The sequence below is a fragment of the Rhinoraja longicauda genome, chromosome 1 (genome assembly GCF_053455715.1).
Source record: "Rhinoraja longicauda isolate Sanriku21f chromosome 1, sRhiLon1.1, whole genome shotgun sequence".
In the NCBI taxonomy this organism is placed as follows: Eukaryota; Metazoa; Chordata; class Chondrichthyes; order Rajiformes; family Arhynchobatidae; genus Rhinoraja; species Rhinoraja longicauda.
In genome coordinates this window covers 81,331,353-81,356,088 of record NC_135953.1, presented here as the reverse complement: position 1 = coordinate 81,356,088, position 24,736 = coordinate 81,331,353, and the positions used below count along the sequence as shown (strand labels likewise).

General features: G+C 40.1%; 1 protein-coding gene across 13 annotated transcripts in view; it reads right to left on the bottom strand.

Annotated features, from left to right (window-relative positions):
- Positions 1 to 3,214: 3,214 nt before the first annotated feature.
- The window catches only part of prom1a (prominin 1a), a 154,028-nt gene continuing 132,506 nt past the window's right edge, over positions 3,215 to 24,736 (bottom strand). For 5 of the 13 annotated variants that reach the window (XM_078401098.1, XM_078401117.1, XM_078401127.1 and 2 more), the window contains 7 exons: positions 21,295 to 21,384; positions 21,066 to 21,181; positions 20,157 to 20,180; positions 19,572 to 19,640; positions 17,664 to 17,757; positions 7,805 to 7,849; positions 3,216 to 4,238 (listed from right to left, as the gene is read on the bottom strand). In XM_078401098.1, the coding sequence (XP_078257224.1) occupies positions 17,688 to 17,757; positions 19,572 to 19,640; positions 20,157 to 20,180; positions 21,066 to 21,181; positions 21,295 to 21,384 (369 nt within the window). In that variant the 3' untranslated portion in view covers positions 3,216 to 4,238; positions 7,805 to 7,849; positions 17,664 to 17,687. The other 8 variants (XM_078401136.1, XM_078401147.1, XM_078401204.1 and 5 more) reach the window with 5 other exon arrangements.

Here is a 24,736-nt window from a genome sequence, read left to right as displayed (position 1 = left end):
TAGAAAATCTCTTCCGTAAACTGATCCATGCAGGAAATTGTCCTGGGTGAATTGAACTTGTGGCATGTTTACATCTCACTAATTTTAACTATTTGCAGGTCTTTTCCAAAAGATTTTACATTTGTTTGCTATCAGTATAAAACATTAATAGGCAGTTTTATATAGATTTGTGAAGCTAACTACTGTACCTTAACATAATCAGAAAATGGTGCAAGATAATTTGAAGTTATTATTGTACGAGATAAATTTCTACAATCTTGCTAATCAATGGTGGAATCCTAAACGTATTCATTAAAATACCGTTAGTTCACTACATTATTGAACTCTACATGAAGGTCAGCAGCAAAACTTCATGTCGAGATTCCCTGGACTATAAGAGATTGGAATTGTAAGCCTTTTGACCCCTTAATGCTGCCAGATTTTCTAACCTCCACACCACTTTTTTGCCCTGTAGCCGTATGCCTAGACTCGTCTAATTGCCAGAAATCCATAGATATCAATTCTAAATTAAATTAATAACTAAAAATAACATTCCAAAGCCAAAGGACTTGTTCCTGTGATGTACTGTTTCATGACCTACATCAACATCTACAGATGCATCGCAGAAAACATCCCATCCAGCTGCATCACAGCTGGGTGTGACAACTGTTCTGCAGAACACTGCAAAAAATTGTACAGTTGTGGATGCAGCCCAGTGCAACATGCAGACCAGCCTGAACCGCATCAAATCTATTTATACTTCACACTGCCTCAGGAAAGCAGGCACATAATCAAGAACCCCATTCATTCCCTGTTCTGTTAGATGGACGATAGAACAGCTGGAAAGCAAAACCAGATTCAGTGGCAGCTTCTTCCCACAGTATAAGACTACGGAAAAAATCTCTTATAAGCTGAGGGTGTAGCCCTGACCTCACAACCTGCCTCATTGCAGTCCTTGCACTGGTTATATTTTTGCACTTACTCTAATTGTAATGCTGTAATGCTATATTCTGCACTCTAGTATTTTTCTCCTTGCACCACCTGTTGTATTGTGTATGGTTTGATTGCACTCAAGTATAGTATGATTTAACTGGACAGCAGCCAAACAATGCTTTTCTTTGTATATCAGTACCGGTGACAACAATAACACAATACTAATGCTGACATGGATTCAGAATTGTTTAATCAGACAGCAAAGAGTGGAACTGAACTGATCATTTCTCTGCTTGGCAGAATGCAACTAATGGGACACTGCAGGAACTGGTGATTAGGACCAAGCTTTTCACTGCACAGTTAACGGTTTTGCTGCAGGAACTACATGCAATAATACTGAACTAGGTGACACTAGGAGTACAGAGTCTGCAAGGGATAGAAATAAGCGAAACAACTGCGAGAACTTAGCAGATTTGGAAAAATATAAAAGTTTTCCACTCAGGTGCATATAACAGGGTGTTCGTTGAATTACTTCTTGAATTATACCCTTGTGACATATTCCGCCGGTTAACACCTGACCACGCTTTGCTGCACCATTGAAGATAAAGACATCTTTAATAATCGACCCAAGCATCTTCTCCACTACCGATGTCAGGCTAACTGATCTATAATTCCCCGTTCTTCTCTCCCTCCTTTCTTAAAAAGTAGAGTTACATTAGCATCCCTCCAGTCCATAGGAACTGATCCAGAATCTATAGAACATTGGAAAATGATTAATAGGAATACAGCAAAGATTCTTATTGCATTTGCAAAAGGCCTGTGTGGAACAGCTTGTCGTAGTTTTATTCCCAACTACAGAAGGATGTACTGCCATAGAAGGAATGTAGTTAAGATTCATTAACCTGATTCCAGGGACGACAGGATTGTCATGAAAGGAGTAAATTACAACTGCATTCTTGAGAGTTTAAAAAAGATCTCATGACATTGACATCTCAACAACAGGCTAAAGCCCTTCCCCGGACAGAGTAGTATACGACCGAAGAGAGTTTCAAAACAAGGGATAGACCATTTGCGGCTGTAATCACGAGAATTGTCTTCATCCAGATGGTGGTAAAACTGTTGAGATTTGATACTCTGAGCTATGGAAGCTCAGCTCATTGAAAACACAGATCAAAAGATTTGTGGACACCAAGAATGTGAAGATAGTTCTGGAAGATGGCATGAGGGAGAAGAGCAGTGTTCTCAATGAAGGGCAGAACAGACTCGAAGGATCAGCAGGCCTACCATTCCTATCCCCAATGAGCAGAAATTTACAATGGAGATTGATAGATTCTTCATTCGTTAGGGTTAAGGTTACAGGCAGAAGGCAGGAGAATGGGGTTGAGAGAGCAAGTTGCAAATTGCTGACAGATTCTATCTGCCAAATCTTAAAACTAAAATTGAACTCCACAAGTCCACTCGTCATAAACCTGACCACGTACACTCGACCAACTTAGTTATTGAAGGCATTATCACTGCAAGAAAGAACAGCACAAATAACAATACAGAAAAATAGCTTGCTGCAACATTATTTTAAAGTATTTAAATGCTTATTAGTGATTCAGATTTAATACTTTTATTTTTGATTATCAATATTAACAAACATTGAATTTGTCTTAATGCCAGGACAATTCGGAAGCATCCTGAAAGCTTGATGTCTTTGCTATCTTCAATGGTGCAGCAAAGCGAGGTCAGGTGTTAACCAGAATATGTCACAAAGGCATCATTCAGGAAGTAGCCAAATTGAAGTTCAATCCTGAAGGGCAAATACAAACAGTTGTGGTCCACTCAACAAACTAGGTTATTAACACATGCATGGAAAATTACCACAACCGTGCTCAAATAATAGAAAAGCAAAGATCATAAACACATGCAAAACCTTGAGCAAGAGTGAAAGGAAATACCAGTGAAGGCCACCAAAAGTGGCACAGCACAAGTTTACACAACATTGTTCTAACCTCCCCAAAGACTTACTCACCAGGGGGAAACTTGATTGAAGAACAGCTATGGCTCTTTTTAGATAACTTCCAGTATGCAAATCAAAGAACAGAAAGCAGAAAGATAGAAGTCCAAGATCATGTACAGCAGAACTCATTTAGGCGTCAAGGTGGATTGGCAGGTAGAGAAATGATAACAGCAAATTTACAATACAAAAACATCATTTTTCAGTTCGTTACTTGAGATCCAATTGTGTGTTGTGGTGTAATGCACAGTCGACAACAGACATTTTCATGTCATATGCCTGCATCTTTTGCTCGGAGCATAGACAAAAACACACAAATATCCAAGATATTTTATTGAATATTCAAAATAGAGGAAATCCCATAAATCTACAACTTTGAACATTATTTACAAATTCTAAAAAAGTTATGATTAAAGTGTACAGTATTTGCACATTCTACCCAACAACGAAGCAACTGAACAACACAATACCAGAGATAAATTCTTAAATACTTTGAATACTGTATCCTTTAAATTGTTGCACATGATTGTTAGGTTATGGCAACCTCATGGTAACTTTAATATTCTGAACAATTTCACCGAAATACTCTACAGTGGTATTAATATTTTCAAAGAAAACAGTTGAAGTCCAAATCAGAAGTTTTCTTAATCTCTTCTATAGTAGTTTACTGCAGGCTTTAAGAGTGGTTATCAATGTATTTAACAAAAGGATTCATAAACTACTTTTCACATAAAAGAAATCTCTTCATTAGTTTGAACAGCCGTCCTTACAACACAACAGCACAAATCCAATTTTAGTGTATTATTGCATTTTAACACTTCTAAACTTGTTTCACTTAAAATATTTAACCCAATCCAGTTTATGTATAGAAAACAATCTACCTTCAAAATTACAAAATGCAATTCACTCAGCTTGAGATATCCAAAAACAGTTTTAAACTGCTCAGTTTAAATTATTCATGAACAAACATGTAACAAAAAGGTTAGTACAAGTGCTAAAGTAACAAGTTGTAAGCCAAAAAGAAAATGGTTTGATAGACAGTCGTTGTGGAATCGTAAACTGAAAATTATACTCTGTGATATGGAAAAATAGTACCTGATTATCTTTCAACCATCACTGAACAAGACTTGTCTTTATGTTGATACCATTTGACCATAGACCAAGGCCATTTTTTTTGTAAGTACACTGTAAGTTCAATAGTTTATTCCCAATATATCTTAACACGAGGTTAATAAGGTGCATGTTGACTATGACGAGGCTGAAATCATTTGAAGGCCTTCTGCTGTGAAGCTGTTGTTGCACCCATAAAATGCTGAAGTTCCTCCTATTGGTGACAAACAAAACAATGATGTGATATCAGGCTATAATCAAAATATGTTTGAGTATAAATTAATTTCTTGCATACTGTTCATTGAAAAGCTGCAGTTACTTCTCTAGAAAGAATGCCCTCTGTACACCAGTTTTGAATATGTTACAGCTTTAATTTATACAAATTACTTACTCACAGATGGAATAAACTGATGTCTTATAAATAGCAAATTTCTTAATAAATACACAAGCAGATACAAATTTGTAGACTCAATCTTCTTCCTTAGAGCTTTCCTTTTATCACAAGATCAGATCAATGCATGCCTACTATTGAAAGCAGAATGTTTAATTCCATTCAAATCCCATCAGAAAATTAAGTCTGACTGCATACAGACGGAAGGAAAATCGAGGCATGGCCTTACAAAAAAACCCACATTACACAAGTGCCAAGTAATGACCCTGTTCAAAATTGAAGGGTTGAGCCTTCTGCCCGTAGCTTTCAAGTACATCATCAAGGCCAAATCAACAACTACTGGGGTGTCACAAATGACCACATAACTGACTGTTGAAACTGGACGCATAAATAGTGTTACCACAGCACATCTGGAGCTGGATATACTGTGATGAATGGCCATCCTCCTGTTCATGAAAAACCATCACCAACAAAGCACAAGACAGGAATACAAAGGAATATTTCACATTTCTCTGCACGAATGCAGCTTCAACAATCAGCTAAGAGCTTCACATCCAGGACCAGGTAATTCATTTAATTTCCACGACATTCTAAACTTTCAGTGCACTGTGACTAAAGTGTATACAAAATGCACATTTTAGGTGGGACCAAATACCTATTAGCATTGCTACATACATAGACATCTTACCAACTCAACACGATCCTCATCAACTTACATTACGGCCTTAAAGGACAAATTCCCTTCACAACCCCATTTTGACTGCCCATAATAATCAATGTTGATTGAAATGAAATGAAAGTTTGCTAAATGAAAGTTTGTTTTTGGTTAAACATGAGATTCCAATAATTGTCTATTGCCAGGGTAAGTGGCTTGTGATTAATTATTTTATTTTCTTTCTTCCTACCAAACAATGCAACAATGTAAGCAACCCTCCAGCTTTGACTACATGAATGGTGGAGGGGATAGTGAAACAAAGCCTCTGCAATTTCCTTCTTTTGACAGCTAAAGATTCATTCCATCTGAACTTGATAATTTACCCATTTCAAAAGAGCACATGCTCTTTCATTGTGTTTATCTTATCTTGTATTCCACCCTTGCCCATCTTAACTATAGTAATTGCATCATCCCTATCTGTGAAGACAGTTGCAAAATATCCTTTTTGTATGAGTTGATGGGAATGTAGGGAGAATTAAAAAAATGAATCAGTGGTGTAAATGTGCGCTCAATGGTCAGGCAGGCTGGGTGGGCCAAAGGACTTGTTTCTGCGTTACATGACTGTACACCAGACCCCTATCCTCCATTTCTAAACAAATGTTCTGAAGAAGGGTCCCGACCCAAAATGTCACCTATCCATGTTCTCCAGGGATGTTGCCTGACCTGCTGAGTTCCTCTGTCTCTTTTCTTGGTAATTCAGTATACACAGTTTCATGTTTCTATATTTTAAAGGTTAATCTTTGCTCAGTTTGGTCCCGATTTTCCAATCCTGTGTGTAATCAGAAACAGGTTAAAACCGAACCTCCAGACAGGTTAAAACAGAAACGGGGCCTCCAACCTTATCGTTCCCGAGCCCTGCACTGCCCGGTTTTACTTTCTCCCCAAAATCCATAAACACAACTGCCCTGGCAGACCCATCGTTTCTGCCTGCTTTTGTCCCACTGCAATGATTTCCACATACCTCGACTCCATCCTATCCCCATGTCCAAGATAATTCCCGACCATGTCCATGATAATTCACACACTTTCGTCTCTTTAATGACTTCCGCTTTCCAGCCCCCACTCCCTCATCTTTACTATGTTCTATATCATCACTATATCACCATCCACCTTCAGGAAGGCCTTAAAGCCCTCAGTTTCTTCTTCGACCACCAAACCAGCCAATTTCCCTCTATTCCGCCTAGCGGAGCTGGTCCTCGCCATTAACAACTTCATTGACTCCTCCCTAAAGAATGAGGATATCTCAGATGGCCAGGTGGCGCCATACAATGGCAGCCTCGCTAAGTCTGTCTTGTCCTTTACCTCTTTTGTTGCTTTTAGTTTGTTGTTTAATGTATGTTTTAGTGTATCTTTAGTTTTGTCTTATGTGGGGGGGTCAGGGGTAGGATGGTGGAAACTTTTTATCTCTTTCTTCCACAGAGATGCAACATTTTCCGTGTTGTATCTCCGTTCGCACTGCGGCCTAACATTGTGGAGCTGGCAGCCTCTTGTTGGGGATTGGCTTCGGGAGCTCCAACCGCAGGAGCTTCGACCGCCTCGATCGCGGGAGCTTCGACCGTCCCGATCGCGGGAACTTTGATCGCAGGCTGCAGAAGCTTTGATCGCCCCGACTGCAGGAGAAAAGGAGGTAAGAAGATAATATGTTATTGCCTTCCATCACAGTGCGCAGTTCATGGTGAATGTTCATGGTGATTTTTATGTAGTTGTGTGGCTTGCTGCTTTTTTTGGTATGACTGTATGGCAAATCAAATTCCTTCCCATCTCCATCCCTTTCCGCCTTCTGCAGACTGTTTCCTCCGCAAATCCCTGGTTAACTCATCCCTTCCCACCCCCTCTCCAGGCATATTCTACTGCAACAACAGGACATGCAACACCCATCCCTATACCTTCTCCCTCGACTCTGTCCAGGGACCCCGACAATCCTTTCAGGTTAGTCAGAGGTTCACTTGCACCTCCTCCAACCTCATCTGCTGTATCTGTTGTTCTAGATGTCGATTCATACATCGGCGAGACCAAACGTAGACTGGGAGATTGTTTCTCTAAACACCTTCGGTCAGTCCGCCTGAATCTACCTGATCTCCCGGTTGCTCTCAACTACAAGGCAAAATTTGACCAAATGAGGTAGTAGGAAGCCCTGGCAGAATTTAAGTCAATGGGCTTCAAAGGGAATACATGCCAATGGTTTGAGTTGTACCGTGCACAAAGGAAGATGGCTGTGGCTGCTGGGAGGTCCTTCATTCCAGTTCCAGCACATCACAAGTAGCATAGATGTGTTCAGGGAACTAATGGTGGGAGAAGAAACCACATTGATGAGGGGCAAAGAATGAAGCAAAAGAACAAGTTGAATTTGAGAAGCAAAGAGAAAGGAAACTGGATAGAAAGTGAAAAATTCTGAAGTGAACATCAAGAAATCTTGTCTTCTGAATGTCTTATAACACAAAGAATAGGTTTCACAATTCATTGCTGAGAACTGTGCAGAAAGTTTCCTCTTAGCTTAGTATTTCATTAACATATCTAATTGCATTGAACTTTAGAAATTCAATTTGCACACTAAAAATTAATCAGAAACTAAATGACTCATGTTCATCACATTCATCTCAATTTTGCATTCAGACTTTGAAAGAAATGTTATTCTACAGATCAAAATAATTATGATGGTGGTGAAGAAACATACCTCCAAGAAGCCGCCCAGCTCATCTACCAGTATTCCATTATACTGCTACAATGTCAGAAAGAAATAAGGTTAAACTCAATACCACTAATCAATGTCTGCATTGTAACTATTTATTTATTTTAAATAATGGATTGTCAATTTAGTAGTGAAAACATTTCATATGAATTTCATTTGTTAAATTCTAACATTTTATTGGTCAAATTATTTTTGACACATTAACAGTTCTACATATTTATCTCCAATGACATTTAATCAATACAAAATATTAAATTTGAGCAAAGTCAAACATTTTAATACTAGAACAGATCTGAATGCAACAAACTGCAGTTTTATACGACAGATTTCACAGGTCTGAAATTAAAGCAAAGCCACAGCACTTTACAACGAAAAGGAATCTACAGACTAAGCCACACAAAAGGGTTTCAACACAGCTTGATAACATTTAGAGACTCATTCCGTTTTAAGACAGAATGAAGTTTTATGCATTGTTTCTGTCTCAGGCAACTCCTGGCTGTTCACTTTAAATGAATTAAAATTTTTTAAAATCCTCTAGAATACTATTATTGGTACGAAAGGTTCAAAACCTCAGAGAAAAATATTGCTGCAAAGGCATTAAATGGAATGAAAGTTAACTACCCTTACTTTCAAACATAATTCATTAATAACATTTGAAATCATTTGTTGGAGGATACAGAGGCATTTCCTGATCCAATTTGTATATCAGAATTTTTCACACATAAATACAGCCATTAACTCGTTCCTTACTTATTCAATTACTGGAATACTACAAGAATTTTTATAATCGGAAAAGAATACATTACAATCTTTGCAACATTCTGCTGTTTTTCTATTCGTCTTTGTATATATTGTTGTACTTATCATTACTTTGTTTATACTGTTTTCTCTACAAGCTTCATGCAAATAAGTAATTTCATTACACAATGGTGTATGACAACAAACTAACCCGTATCTTAATTTTCTGCTATTGGGCCAGCCTTCTTTAATTCACACTGTCAACTAGGCTTTGATTTTACACATTCATTCTCTCTCACTCCGTGGATCTCGCCCATCTTTAGGCAGCTCTTTCCAAGTACCAGCTTTTCAATCAGATTTGAGCATCCTTTAAGTTTGGTATCTGTGCACCAAGTTAACAAAATGCACATATTTTTGAAGAGCCTCAACTTGCAGAGTGAAAGACCCTGGACAGCACAAGTGGCTGAGAGGTTGGATATCTCTTTTATTCAAAATGTCAAGGACAAAGGGTGGCTTCTTGCCGAGCTGTAATTTTATTTCTGATTTTAGATGGAACAATTTTTTTGATCTTAAGTAACCCCAGGGTTTGGGTCATAATGGGAAGAAGGAAAACAAACACCAGCAGATCCTGCATGCAACTGTTTTCCAAAGATAAATGCAGAGAATTGATTAGATGCCAGAACTCTATTAAATTGAAATTCTGCATGTATACTTAAGGGGTGTGGGAAGGGATGTGCACTAATTTATTATATCCGAAGCCGACACAATGAAAAACTAAAACAGGTAGGAAGTCGAACATTATGGAGAGGAAAGCAATAAAGGCAAGTCTTCATAAGGAGAAAGAAGCCTTATTTCTCCATCAATATTTTGAATTATTCTTCTCATTTTTATAAAACAAGAAGAAGGCAAATAACTGCTGCAGTTTTGTGCTAACAAATGAAGGGAAAGGGAATGTTATTGGAATTTATTAGAAAGCAGCTTTCTGATGATGAGAGTCAGATTTAGCTCTTGGGGCTAAAGAAATCAAGGGATATGGGGAAAATGTAGGAACGGGGTACTGATTTTAGATGATCCCCCATGCTCATATTGAGTGGCGGCGCTGGCTCGAAGGGCTGAATGGCTTACTTCTGCACCTATTTTTCTATGTCTCTACCTCTACAAAAGAGAAACTATTTGTTTATTATTAACTGCTTAAAGCAGATTAGCATTTACTTTTTCAGGATGACTAAATAGGCAAAAATCCTCAGACTATAAAACCATTCAAAAATCTGGGAAAGGGAGTTCACTGATCGATTATAGACTCGCTGGGCCGAAGGGCCTATTTCCATGCAGTGTCTCTAAACTAAAGGGCCTGTCCCAGTTACGCGATTTTTAAGGCGACTGCCGGCGACCGTCAAAGTTGTAGCAGATCGGCGAAATCTTCTTTCACCCTACGACAATGCCGAGTCAGGTCGTACAGAACGCATGTGACAACCGAAGATAGACACAAAGAGCTGGAGTAACTCAGCGGGCCAGGCAGCGTGTCAGGAGAGAAGGAATGGATGACGTTTCAGGTCGAGATCCTTGGTCTGAAGTACGGTGTTGACCCCAAAATGTCACCCATTCCTTCTCCCCAGAGATGTGATAACCTGCCAGTGTACATTTCGCCACTTCTATAGGGAGGTTTGATAGTGGGAAGTTATTTAAGATCTTCTTTGAACCTCTAGTTTTCCTCTCCTTTGACTCTCAGTCAGAAGGGTCCCGACCCGAACCGCCACCTATTCCATTTCTCCAGAGATGCTGCCTGACCTGCTGAGTTACTCCAGCATCTTGTGCCTACTATACCTATGCTTTTCTTTTAGATGCAAAGTGCTGGGGTAACTCAGTGGGTCAGGCAGCATCTCTGGAGAGAAGGAATGGGTGACATTTCGGGTCGAGGCCCTTCTTCAGACTGATTTCGATGGTCTCGACCCAAAACGTTACCCATTCCTTCTCTCCAGAGATGCTGCCTGTCCTGCTGAGTTGCTCCAGCATTTTGTGTTTGTCTTCAGTGTAAACCAGCATCTATCTGCAGTTCCTTATGCCGGTTTACACCTCACCACTTCTATATGAGGCACGGTGGTTTGATAGTGCAAAGTTATTTAAGAGCTTCTTTGAACTTCATATCTCTAGTTTCCCTCTCCCCCGGACTCTCAGTCTGAAGAAGGGTCCCGACCGAAATTCACATATTCCATCTTCAGTGTAAACCAGCATCTGCAGTTCCTCCCTCCACATGTTTAAAAAAAAAAAAATCTTGCTTTGAATATTTTATTTTGTAGCATTTTCTAGTTATCGCCTTTTATTTAAACCTCCCTATTGGATTCAGGGTGAAGGTTTCCCGTCAGTAACACACACCAGATTCACCAGTCAGGCTCCTCGCTGGAACTACTGTTAACCGCTTAAGGTGTTAAATTCACAATGTTTAATTTCTGGCTGGAAGCTCGAGTTTTAATTACGTTGAAAAAAAAATCTCTTAATAGTCGTCTTGCCTTTTAAAAAAAATAATAATTGCAGGTCGAGCTAAAAGTGTTAAACTTTTATTTAGCGCGCAACTTTGAACCGCCATCTGTTCGTTCAAAACTGTTGCATCTGTTCTACCTGCAGCTTTTAGTTTAGTTTAATATGCATAGTTTTACGGCCCTAATTAAACAAATGGATGGCAGCTCAGCCAGAACGTGGTATTACAAATGTAAATTCAGGTGTAAAGAGCCCCGTGGTTGAATGTCACTTTTTTTGTGAAACTAGCACCTGGCTAAGAGATTACACCGTCTTCAGAAACATCGCAAAATTCCCACCCTTACCTGACCGTCAAACTGTCGCCTCCAATCTACCTGTCAAATGTCCTGACGGTAAATAAATTGGCTAAACAAAACTATCTTCTGGTATCTTCAAATGCCTTTTTTAAATTTAATATTATGTGCTTCTAAATGCATCTGCAAACCTGGGGACAGCATGTGACAGCGCCCGCAATAAGCTACGATACCTGGCGACAAGCCAGCTGTCGCCAAGAAATTTCTATCTGGAAAATTTTTCAGTGACCCGCCAAGATCCACTACGATTCTTTGAAGACTCCTCACGATCATGCCCGCGACACCCGGCGAACGTTCGGCGACATCCTGGTCGCCAGCAGTCACCTTAAAATCGCCTAAGTGGACAGGCCCTTAAAGCAGACATGGTGAAAAAGTATCCCAGAAATGCCCCCCAAATTCAAGCAGTTTGATTTCTGTAATATTTTGTGCAAATAGAAAAACATTGACATTTACACCACACAAATTGTAGGAGCTTTGCAAAGCCAATTAAAATACACCTTGTAGCTAAGAATATTTAACAAAAATATCCTTAATGGTGGGAAAGTAGGAAACAGCAGATATGCAATGAAATCTTGTAGAAAAACAAAGAGTTAATCTTTAAGTCCAAGGAAATTGACATCAAATTAACAGATCATATACGAATTGAAATGGAAAAATTAAAAACATATGAACGATTAAATGAGACACATGTAAAATCATGGAAATAATAGTTTAACATTTTAGAACTCCTCAAATAAAAGCAGTGCTTGGCAAATATCGTATGGCGAATACTTTAACAGCCCAACATTGAAAGGAGTAGCGCATATCAACTGAAGAACTCAGCTACTGAGAAGAATCAATAATGAGCAAAATTCTTTAATAGATAAGAACTTCCAACAGCATGCAATCAATAAACACCATGGGCACCATGTTATAGAGAAGACATTGTCAAGCTTGAAAGGGTTCAGCGAAGATTTACGAGGATGTTGCCAGGACTAGAGGGTGCGAGTTATAAGGAGAGGTTGAGTAGGCTGGGACTATCCCAATGTTTAAGAAACAGTTAGACAGGTACATGGACAGGACAGGTTTGGAGGGATATGGACCAAGCGCAGGCAGGTGGAATTAGTGTAGCTGGGACATGTTGGCCGGTGGGGGCAAGTTGGGCCGAAAGACCTGTTTCCACAATGTATCATTCTTTGACTACATATCACAACATATTTCTCCCCCTACAAAGAGTTGTGGAATTGTAGTATTACACTCAAAAGGTAGTTAAATGTGTTTTATACCAAGATCAACAGATTTTTTAGGTATGAAAGAAGATAAATTGAAGGTGCATGACCATCGCCATTTTAAATGAGATGGGTCTAAGACTGAAGGGTCTTCATGTCTCACTTGTATTTGTCCAAAAATGAACAGAGCTATAATTCCATAATTTATATTAGTCTTGATTACTGACCTTGCAGTTTATAATATTACAATAAATTAACAATTAGGTCATCATCATGGCTCATTGAGTAATACTCTTGGTGTCATGAATCATATGGTGAAGGTTTTAAGTTCCTTTCCAAATAATCAATCACAAAAATAAAGACTGAAGGTCTATTAAAAAAATAAAGACAGTGTAGCACTGAAGGATTCCTACATCGTCAGGGAAATTATCTTTTTGATGAAATATTAAACCATAATCCCATCAGTCCTCTCAAGATACAAAAGACCCTACAACACCATTTGTAACAATATAGAAAATAGGTGCAGGAGTAGGCCATTCGGCCCTTCGAGCCTGCACCGCCATTCAATATGATCATGGCTGATCATCCAGCTCAGTAGCGTGTACCTGCCTTCTCTCCATACCCCATGATCCCTTTAGCAAAAAGGGCCACATCTAACTCCCTCTTAAATATAGCCAATGAACTGGCCTCAACTGCCTTCTGTGGCAGAGAATTCCACAAACTCACCACTCTGTGTGTGAAGAAATGTTTTCTCATCTCGGTCCTAAAAGACTTCCCCCTTATCCTTAAGCTGTGACCCCTGGTTCTGGACTCCCCCAACATCGGGAACAATCTTCCCGCATCTCGCCTCTCCAACCCCTTAAGAATTTTATATGTTTCTATAAGATCCCCCTCAGTCGTCTAAATTCCAGCGAGTACAAGCCCAGTCTATCCAGTCTTTCCTCATATGAAAGTCCCGCCATCCCAGGGATCAATCTGGTGAACCTTCTCTGTAGTCCCTCTAAGGCAAGAACGTCTTTCCTCAGGTTAGGAGACCAAAACTGCACACAATACTCCAGGTGCGGTCTCACCAAGGCCCTGTACAACTGCAGCAGAACCTCCCTGCTCCTAAACTCAAATCCTCTTGCTATGAATGCCAACATACCATTCGCTTTCTTCACTGCCTGCTGCACCTGCATGCTTGCTTTCAATGACTGGTGCACCATGACACCCAGGTCACGTTGCATCTCCCCTTCTCCCAATCGGTCACCATTCAGGTAATACTCTGCTTTCCTGTTCTTGCCGCCAAAGTGGATAACATCACATTTATCCACATTATATTGCATCTGCCATGCATTTGCCCACTCGCCTAATCTATCCAAGTCACTCTGCAGCCTCCTAGCATCCTCCTCGCAGCTAACACTGCCACCCAGCTTCGTGTCATCCGCAAACTTAGAGATGTTGCATTCAATTCCCTCGTCCAAATCATTAATATACAGTAAATAACTGGGGTCCCAGCACTGAGCCTTGCGGTACCCCACTAGTCACTGCCTGCCATTCCGAAAAGGACCCGTTTATTCCTACTCTTTGCTTCCTGTCCGCCAACCAATTTTCTATCCACCTCAACACTGAACCCTCAATACCATGTGCATTAAGTTTGTACACCAATCTCCTATGTGGGACCTTGTCGAAGGCCTTCTGAAAGTCCAGATATAACACATCGACTGGTTCTCCCTTATCCACTCTACTAGTTACAACCAAGCAAAAACCCATGTGCCCTTGGCAACACCAATGCTAAGTTTGCCAACACTATTTTAAGAATAAAGGGCATGTTATAGGCAAGAATTTATCCAGTTGTATCTGTTCCCAAAGACCAAATCTGTTGAAGGCTTGCCTGCTGTGACCTCTGATTTCCCAGTACCAAAGACGTTTTTTGATCAGAATATGTTTGTATTGCTGCAGGCTCACTGTTTGCCCTAGGCCTCGGCTACATTACTGACTGCTTAACATTATGTGCCAGCAGCATCTCCAGCCCTTGCTTCAGCCTATGGCCCCCGACCAATGATCCAGGTACTGTCAACAATGCAACCCTGCACCCGGTCTGTCAAGAAACTCACCCATGGCTTGAGGTGCCAACAAAGTTAAGCCCCCTCTCAACCGTCATCCTTTATTCAATAGCTTCCATCCTCTCCAACCCCACCTTCCCCAAGCCCCAACCACCCAGCTTTCTTAGACATAAAGTGAGGCTCCAACATCCCAGTCCGGACCTAACCAACACCAGGGCAAACCACCGCCAAAGCGAACCAAATTGGCAACATAAGCATTGGAGCGGAATGAACAGAGGCAAGGAATTGCAATCAAGAAAATATCCTACTTGATAAGGTTGTAATAATAGTAATAATTATTATATATATATATATATATATATATAATTATTATAGGAGCCATTTTGTGTTTATTAGCTATCTTAGCATGTTATTATATTATTTTGTATCCTGTTGTACTATTTTGGACACCATGGGTTTGTTGTGAGATAATACTAGGCTTACATATATGGACTGGGAGGAGCCATGAACAGGCTGCCTTTTTGGAAGACAGGCATGAGATTGAGGTACAGGGACAAGAAATGGAAGAAGAACAGAAGAGAAGACAATTGGAAATGGAGGAAGATTGGAAGTGGAGGAAGATTGGAAGAGGAGGAACAGCTGAGACGACGATGGGAACTAGTTGCTGCAATGACAGCAACCAAGATAAAACTCAGTGTACTTGAGACCAGGAAATCAAAATACAGCTCGACAGTAGCTGATGGGATGAACTCTTATTTGAAAACAGGAACTGTCAAATGCCCTACCTTTGATAAGGCAAGAGAAAAGCTGCAAACAGCCAAAAGCAGTTTGGCAACAATTACAGAACCTGTAGAATCACAGATGCAAGAAGATCATCCTGAAATACTTTATATTGAACAAAAGGACAAGGAAAAGAAACCAGAACAGAAGGAAAAGCCAAGTGTGAGTGATGCTGTTCTCCCATCTCAAACGTATGGGCATATTGGGGCCGGTGATGAAACATGCATCTCCACCAAAGCAGTCCAAGCTGATCCATTGGCTGGAGAATCTGGTCCTGAAAATATTTGTCTGAGCACAGAGATGACTGAGACCAACTCTGAACTAGCACCAGAAAATCGTGAATCTTTGGATCAAGAAATGATAAAATTGGAAACTTCAGGGGATCCTGCACCAGAAAACCCAGCACACCTTGAAGACGTTTCAACCAAAGTAATTGCTGAAAAAACTAGTTCCACAGAGAACTCTAGTTTTTGTCGATGGTGGAAAACTAAATTAATCCATCACTAGCGAAACCGAAGATGACCATCCAGAAATATTGGTTACAAATGGAACTACCCTGCATGGTGAACTGAGAAGAGACCACAACAGGGGGGATGGGAATGGTTGCCCTACTGCAGCCGTCAATCGAATATCCAGTGCAAGCTCAGAGGAGCTTCTGGTCAAGCAATACAATTACGACTTCATAATGGGAAAATCCAGAGTTGACACACTGCTGCGAAAAGAATTACAGCTTCAACTGGACAAATCCATCTTCTGAACCGATCGCACAATGGTGCTAAAGTACATCAACAACAAAACCAAACACTTTCAAACATTTGTAGCAAACAGAATCTCCTTCATAAGGGATGTTACTGACGTATCACAATGGAGATATGTTAGCACAATGGAATATCCTGAAGGTGAAGCATCAAGAGGACTGACAGCAGATCGCTTCCGAAGCTGGAAGAGAAAAAGATCCAGTCCAATGGGCAGAATATTGGAGACTAAACCAGATGCACAAGGTTTTGTGCGTACTGTTCGACTTCAGACTAAGAGCAACATCTTGGAAAGTCTGCTCCTGGAAGCTGATATCCGAGCACAGTAAAGACTGGTGCCTTGAAGATTGAAGAATCACTATAGTAGATTAGATGCCAATATGTAGTGCATGCTTTTTTGATTATGTATTAAGTTTTTATGGCTCCTTTTAATGTTTATTAGTAATTGTTTCGTTATATACTTAGAACAATTAGGAGCTGGTGTGTGGGAGCCATTTTGTGTTTATTAGCTATCTTAGCATATTATTTTGTATCCTGTTGTTTTTTTTGGACACCAGGGGGTTGTCGTGAGATACTAGGCTTACGTATATGGACTGGGAGGAGCCAGAATTATGAGTATAATTCACCCAGCACTGATGCAATTCTTCAGTAAAACCAGGAGTCTGCTAGGCATAGAGTTTTAGCAGGTTATACCAGCCAGGAGCTACTAACCATAGGGTTTTAGTAGCCATACAAGCCAAGCCTACTAACCATAGCATTTTAGTAAGTCAGTAACAGGAAACAAAGGAGTGACGGTGAGATATTACGTTCTTACCAAACAAACAAGTAAACGATGGGAGATATACTAATCTGTTTGTATTTCTACTTCAATAAACGACTAACTCATCTGCCACGTCGTGAAGATCTCTCTGTTGTTATTTGCGTCAAGAAATTTCGCTCCCCTCCTTTGTCAACGGTAAGCTTTGGGACTTTATTGGAAAGACTAAAGTTGCCACTATAATAATAAAGTAACAAAGCTTTCCCATCTCTGGCTGTTGTCACATCTTCATGAAAGACAAGTAACCCTGGTTACCATAATGTGTAGTTTCCGTTTGGCATAAACCCAATAAGATGCTGCTCATGCTGCTTGGGTTGTTCTGTGAATACTTGGCACTGCCCCACAGGCCACTAAAAAGTTTTTTTTTTGTATCTAGAATCATACAGGATGGCCAAGTTTCCTTTTAGACACAGGGAAACCTCTACAATGTAGTACTGTTGGCAATCGCCCTACAATGTAGTACTGTTGGCAATCCTACTCCCCATTTCAATGAACATTGAAGAACAGATTATCTGAACATGATCACGTTGCCATCTTGCTGTTAAGCTTCCTACTCTTCAGTTTGTACAGCACTGAGGACGAAAAGGGATCATTGGTCTTTCCTTCCTATCGTGTGCTGTTCCACAATATTTTTTTTTAAATATACAAGTGAAAAACGTAGTATATCTAGTACCTTAAACCCAAAGATAGATGTGTCTCACCAACCAGAATGCTTTGGCGGAGCAGAAGCCCTGGGAAATCTGGTCAAAGTATCATAGGGTAGAGCGCTATTGTCACAAAATAAAAACCCAGAAGCAATTAAGTGGTATTTTACAACAATTAAACAATTATTTATTCAACTGTTTTGAGACTCTACTTTTTAAAATAAATCAGCAGGCATGTATTTTTTGTTATCGTGCTCTTTGTTCAAATGGAAGTGACCATATCAAAATAAATTGCTGAATGTAGATTGAGACAAGTTACTACAGAAATTATCTAATTTCTGGAATCGTGTGTTGAGAGAAGTGCTTTCTTGCCTTTGACCAGCATTTAAAATATCAGCAAGGTGGCACAGAGTATGAAAAACTACAAATCTCATGAAAATATTAGCCGGCATGCTCGTGTATAATAAAAATGATTGGAGCTTGATGTTTATGCACAAACTTCCACTCTTTCATAGTATTAAGCCATTCAATGAAATGGGTTTATTATTATTATTATCCATACCAGTTTATACATTGGAATTAGCTTAATATTTTTTATTAATTATTTCCTGTAAAGCTTCTAAAAGTATAATACAACTTTTCAAATTCTGACAGTGCTGTGTTTTATGCTCAAGCTACCTGGTTTTGTAACTACCGTTAACTGAAATATTTAAATCCAAAACTTCAGAACCTTGCTCTGCTCAAATTAGTCTAAAACAAGACACCAACATTATTTTTTTAATGGGTTTTGAACAACACAGTGCACATATCCTACACGTTTCACTTAATCTAAAGATTTGCTCTTATTGTTATTATCCTAAACTGTGGAAATAATTGGTTATATTTTAACAAACAAGATGTGTCTGAAGCAACAAAGTTTGCAACCCTGCACAAAACACTAGAGGCATTTCAAAGCCAAAATTTACCACAAGCAAAACAGTTTTTCTGTTATCCTCCGCTACCCACCAGATATGCAGGTAAAAAATAAGCCTCTTGAATTTTTGCACTGCAGCCTAAATAATTCACAGATCTGAAATTCTCTGGAATTCTCTGCCTCAGAAGGCAGTGGAGGCCAATTCTCTGGATGCTTTCAAGAGAGAGCTAGATAGAGCTCTTAAAGATAGCGGAGTCAGGGGGTCTAGGGAGAAGGCAAGAACGGGGTATTGATTGTGAATGATCAGCCATGATCACATTGAATGGTGGCGCTGGCTCGAGGGGCCGAATGGCCTACTCCTGCACCTATTGTCTATTGAAATTGCAGCTCTCCGGTGTATGATTATCAAAGACACCAAATGGAATACTGAAAAATTAACAAAGCGATAACCAACTTGACCATACAGTGATCATGCCTCATGTAAAGAATCTGCTCCATAAATCACGCATGATGCCATTAAGCCAATGCACATCTCCTATTTATCTTTATTTCAGATTACGCATTGTGAAGAAATTACTGCACAAATATATCCGAAAGTAAATTTCCACCATTTCTGCCAAGCAGAAATCTATATCAAATGCAAGTAAACCATCTAGCACTGATCAGCAATGGTGCCGCAAACGTTTAACTCATGCGTTTTGTAGATTTTCATGAGATTACAGAATTAAAAGTCCTTTATGATGAAAGTAGTATTAGTCTGTAAATATTTTAGTTTTTTAATATATATCCATGCCAATTTTTTGTTTGAGTAATCAATTCCATTTGTTGTGGAGCATAGTAAATTGACAGATTATCATAGTTATAAATGTACACACTATTCGTGCTGGTTAGTTTTAAAGAAGCATGCAAACGTTAAGAGGATTTTCAGTGATTAACTCGAGCAAGGAAACATCTGCAGTGATTATAGATAAATCTATACCTTGAGGAAATAGTAGCATGCATAGATTCACTTCAAGGCATTTACCTTATTAAAACTGGACTTTGATTATCATGTGAATGCTCATTATGATAACCATTACTACCATTTTCCAAACTGCAACAAAAGATGAACAATATGCACAGGGGAAAGGAAATCAAAGCTTGGGATTTCAAGTTTAAAAAAAATCCATGACAAAATGAAAAGTGAAGTATGTCTGCATTGCTAAACCCATTTCAAAACAAAGCTATACTTCTTCCATTTCCAGATCTGCAGTATTATCCTATATTAGAAAATACCTAATTAACCCTAAATACATTGCATCAAATTAAGTTCTTTTAATAAAAGCTGTTAATATTTACATGCAGCTTTATCTTTCAAGCAGGCAAAAATAATTCAAAAAAAGTTATGCAAACAATTAAAATGCATGACGCAATATTTTTGTTCCAATTTTTTCCCCTCCCGAATATTTGCTGAGGTATTTTGCACTTAAATGCAATTTAAATTAGTTTAAACACACCACTGCATTCCTACATTTACGTGCCACCATTAGTGCAACCTTTTACAAACAATTACCCTATCAGACTTACAAATTTATTCCCCAATGTGCACCAATATAAAATCAATTCTTACATTTTCATAGGGATATTCTCAATGCTACACAGGAATAGAAATGGGAATAATGTTAAGATGAACAGACAACATCAAAGCAGCAGGTATACTTTTACCATGAACAATGTCTTATTTGATAATTTTATTGGGTGCTTTTCAACTTGCATTAAATCAACTCTGTTCATCAGCTTTTAACTTTTATGCAAACAAAAACAAGAGTAGTGGTCATAAATGTGCAGAATAAAAAAAGTAAAAAAGCTGAACTGAAAGTGGAAAGGGTATCAATGGTTATCACAAAGTAAAATGCCAAGTCCCTGAGACAGAGGAACTGTAAAGGAGAAAAGGAATATGTAGGATTTAGATTCTAACTATTAGTATAACAAGTGAAGGTTTAAATTAACACTCTCCATTACTTATAAAGAGGCAAGAAATTCAAGAGAAACATGAGAGTGGAAGAATATTACTATTTTGCAAAGCACTACTTTTGTCCAACACAAGGAAAACATTTTATTGGGACCAAACCAAGCTTTAGGAAACAGCAACTCTATTATCAGTTGTTCATGAACAACGATGCTTGATTTATGTTACCTAATTTATAGAATAAGAACAAGAACAACCATTGTCTGAGAACAGCCGCTCAAGTCTAGTTCATTTGGTTTAATCTGTCGTGAAATCATAAAATTTGGAAAGATTTTGTTTCGTATACAATGTACACAAAACTAATAAATTCTCCTCCCCACTCATCTTATGCATTCATTCGTTCAACTAAAGATAAACATCAATTATCAGGAAAATCAATTTTAATCAATGCTGTGCATAGAATTTTTTATAATTATAACAATTAGTAATGGATTCACAATTCCTTGTATTTGACAAAAGTAGAACACTAATAACATGGAGAAATTACTTCTGCAAACTTCTTATACTCACTCATCATATACATCCTCTGTATCCATCCGTCGATAGAATTTGGCTAACTTCACAGCAATTATAATACTTGGAATTAAAAATATTGTACAGCACCCAAGGCTAAACCAAAATCCATTCTAAAAGCAGCAAGGAAACAAAATACAGAAACCAGTTATTCCAAGACAGTCAAACAAATTATCAAAATAAAAGCACTGTGCATCATAAAATGGAGGATTTTTTTTTCTTTTACCAAGGAATCCACAATAAAATCGCATAGTATCATATCAACTGTATCCACCACATTAGCAAAGGGCTTACAGATTGCAACCTCATTGTTCATCTGCAAAAAAGAACATGCATTATTTCCGAGGAACACAAATCTCACTTCTCCCAATCAGAAACATAGCTGTTTAATTATTTTGGAATAAATAGCCACACTAATTATAGTAAACTGCAAAGAAGCACTAGATGCTTTTTTTGGTATGTGGTAGAGGGTGGGAGGAAGGATGGAAAGAGAATGAAGTCAGAAACTATCCTGACTGTGACAGAATCTTTCAATGTTATTGGGTTAGAATCCTGGAGCTCGCCAGCTCACAGCACACTCACCAAATGAAGAAACAATTCAAGGCAGCAGCTTGCCAGCAGCTTGAAGGGTAATCGGTAGTGGGCAATAAATGGTAATTCTGATAACATCCCACAAACAACTTAAAATCCGTTCAAAGCCAGCGTGTTACCTGTGTGGCCAGTCCATAAGTGGGGGTAGTGAAGGAGATAGGTGCAGGACAATAACTTGTAACAAAATATTTACCAAGTCCCAGGGCATCTCACATTAAACCAAATTGAACTGTTCCAGTAACAGGATGATTGTAGGTGAGGGCGAGAGAGTATGCAAGTATAAGGGGCTTAAGGAAGGAGTTTCAGTTTTAAGTATCGAAGACACAAGGAACTGTAGATACTGGTTTACAAAAAAGTACAAGAATAACAGCTGGTCAGGGAGATTCTCTGGAGAAGATGGATGATTCTCTGGAGAAGATGGATAGGCAAAATTTCAGGACAGGACCCTTCTTTAGACGGATTGTAGTGGGGGGAGTAAGTGGAAAGAGAGAAGGGGCAGAACAAAGGTAGGCAAGTGATAGGTGGAGACAGGCGAGGGGGGTTTGATTGGCAGATACTATACAATGGCTCGTGATGGGAAGAGAAAAGACAGGTAAGGACAGAAGAGACATCAAATGGGTAGGGGAATTAAGAACCAGAGAATCTAGGTTTAAGATGAGCAGGGAAAGATTTAATAGGAACCCAAGGGGCAGCACTCAGTGGATATATGGATCAAGGCAGCAGAGGAGGGAGTTTAGGCAGGTATTATAACAGCATTTAAATAACTCTTGGACAGGTACATGGATAGGAAAGGTTCAGGGATATGGGCCAAATGCAGGCTAGTGGACCTAGCTTAGATGGGTCATCTTGTTCAGCATGAACATGTTGGGCTGAAGAGCCTGTTTCATGCTGTTTGAATATGACTCTGAACAATAAATACTGTAATGAACATACAGATAGGAAGGCAGGTAATGCAAGTGTGAGACCTCAGATACATAGACAATAGGTGCAGGAGTAGGCCATTCGGCCCTTCGAACCAGCACCGCCATTCAGTGTGATCATGGCTGATCATCCACAATCAGTGGTCCGTTCATGCCTTCTCCCCCTATCCCTTGATTCCGCTAGCCCGAAGACCTCTATCTAACTCTCTTTTGAATGCATCCAGTGAATCGGCCTGCACTGCCTTCTGAGGCAGAGAATTCCCCAACTCTGTGCGAAAAAGATTTTTCTCATCTCAGTTCTAAATGGCCTACCCTTTATTCTTAAACTGTGGCCAGTGGTTCTGGACTCCCCCAACATTGAGAACATGTTTCCTGCATCTAGCACGTCCAATCCCTTAAAGGTTTTAGGAATATTAGAGTGGTGAAGAAAAGGAATGGCAATTTATTTGCATTAGTCTTCACTGAGGCAGACACTGCAAACATTTCCAAGATATCAGACAGGTTAATTTCAAATAACATGAAGGGATTTTCAAAAATCCCAACACCAATTTTAGATGGACACCAAACTAAATCTCCCTGCAGGCCTCTCCAGGGGCAACCCTCCCCAAACTGACGATCCCGCAAGCCTGGCAACCCTCTCCAACTGACGAAGCCCGTTGCCGGGTGGGGAGTGTCCCCCGCGGCCATGGGTGGGCAAAGGGGGACAAGGAAGGGAAGAGGGAACCACTCACCTCGGCCCCGTGCCGCCAGCGCTGCAGCCAGAGCGAGCCGTAGACCCAAAGCCTCTCCTGCAGCACAGTGGCGATCATCGGCGACGGCCATCTTGTTGGACCCTCTGCCACCGCGCCGCACCACAGGAGGAAGGTCAGACACGGGGCACACCGGGGGACAGGCGCCGGTCCTCCCGGCGGGAGGGGAGCATCTATGAAAGTTAGCGGCAGCTCGTGGGCTCAGCAGCCCCCCCATTGGCCCCAAACCTCTCCTGCACCCTCTCCTCCCCCACTCCCCCAACTCCTCCCCATCACCCCTCAACCCCCTTTATCCCCCCTTCTCTCCCCCCCACTCACCCACTCGATCCCCCCTGAACTCCTCTTATCCCCCCCTCACGCACTCGATCCCTCCTCAAACCCCCCTCCTCCACCCCCCTTATCCCCTCTCCTCCCTCACCCACTCAATCCCCCCTCAACCCCCATACCACTCCTGCATTGGTGAATGGGTGGGGGAGGGAGGGTGAGGGATAAGGGGGGGTTGAGGAGGGATGCTGGGTGAGTTAGCGGCAGTTCGTCGGGCCACAGCCCCTCCCCCTCATTGGCCGCCACTCCTGTCACTCTGGCGGGTCCCGCCCCCAGTGGTCATCGTGGCCCCCCCTCCCTCATACCTGAACATGGCAAGCATCGGTTTAATAAGGTAATTTTTTAACTTTGAAATCTCTCTAACTTTAAAAATATAAGACCAATTTGAATGAAACTTGAATGTGTCCCCAGGACAAAGGTGAGTAAGGTGGTGCTAAAATTGTCGTGCTATCGTGTGCCGTTTTTTGTGTGGATGAAAACCGCACACAGAAACAAAGGCACAAAGATACAGAACAAACACGATAAGGGTTTTAGTAATATATAGGCTGATTAGGGATAGTTAGCATGGTTTTGTTGTGAGAGGTCATGTCTCACAAACCTGATTGAGTTTTTTTTGAAGTCATGACCAAAATGTTTGTTAAAGGCAGAGGTGTATATGGACTTCAGCAAAGCATTCAACAAGGTTCCGCATGGTAGGCTGCTTTGGAAGGTAAGATTACATGGGATTCAAGGAGAGATAGCTGAATGGAGAGAAAATTGGCTTCATGGAAGCAGAGGATGATGTTAGAAGGTTGCTTCTCGGACTGGAGGCTTGTGAATAGTGATGTGCCTCAGGGTTCAGTGCTGGGCCTATTAGTGTTTGTCATCTATATCAACGATTTGGATGAGAAAATACATGGCAAGATTAGCAAGTTTGCTGATGATACAAAAGTGAGTGGTTTTGCATAGTGAAGATGGTTGTGAAAAATTGCACCAGGATCTTGATTAATTGGCCAGGTGGGCTGAGGAATGATTAATGGAAGTTAATACAAAGAAATGTTAGGTGTTACATTTTGGGAAGTCTAATATGGGCAGGACCTACACA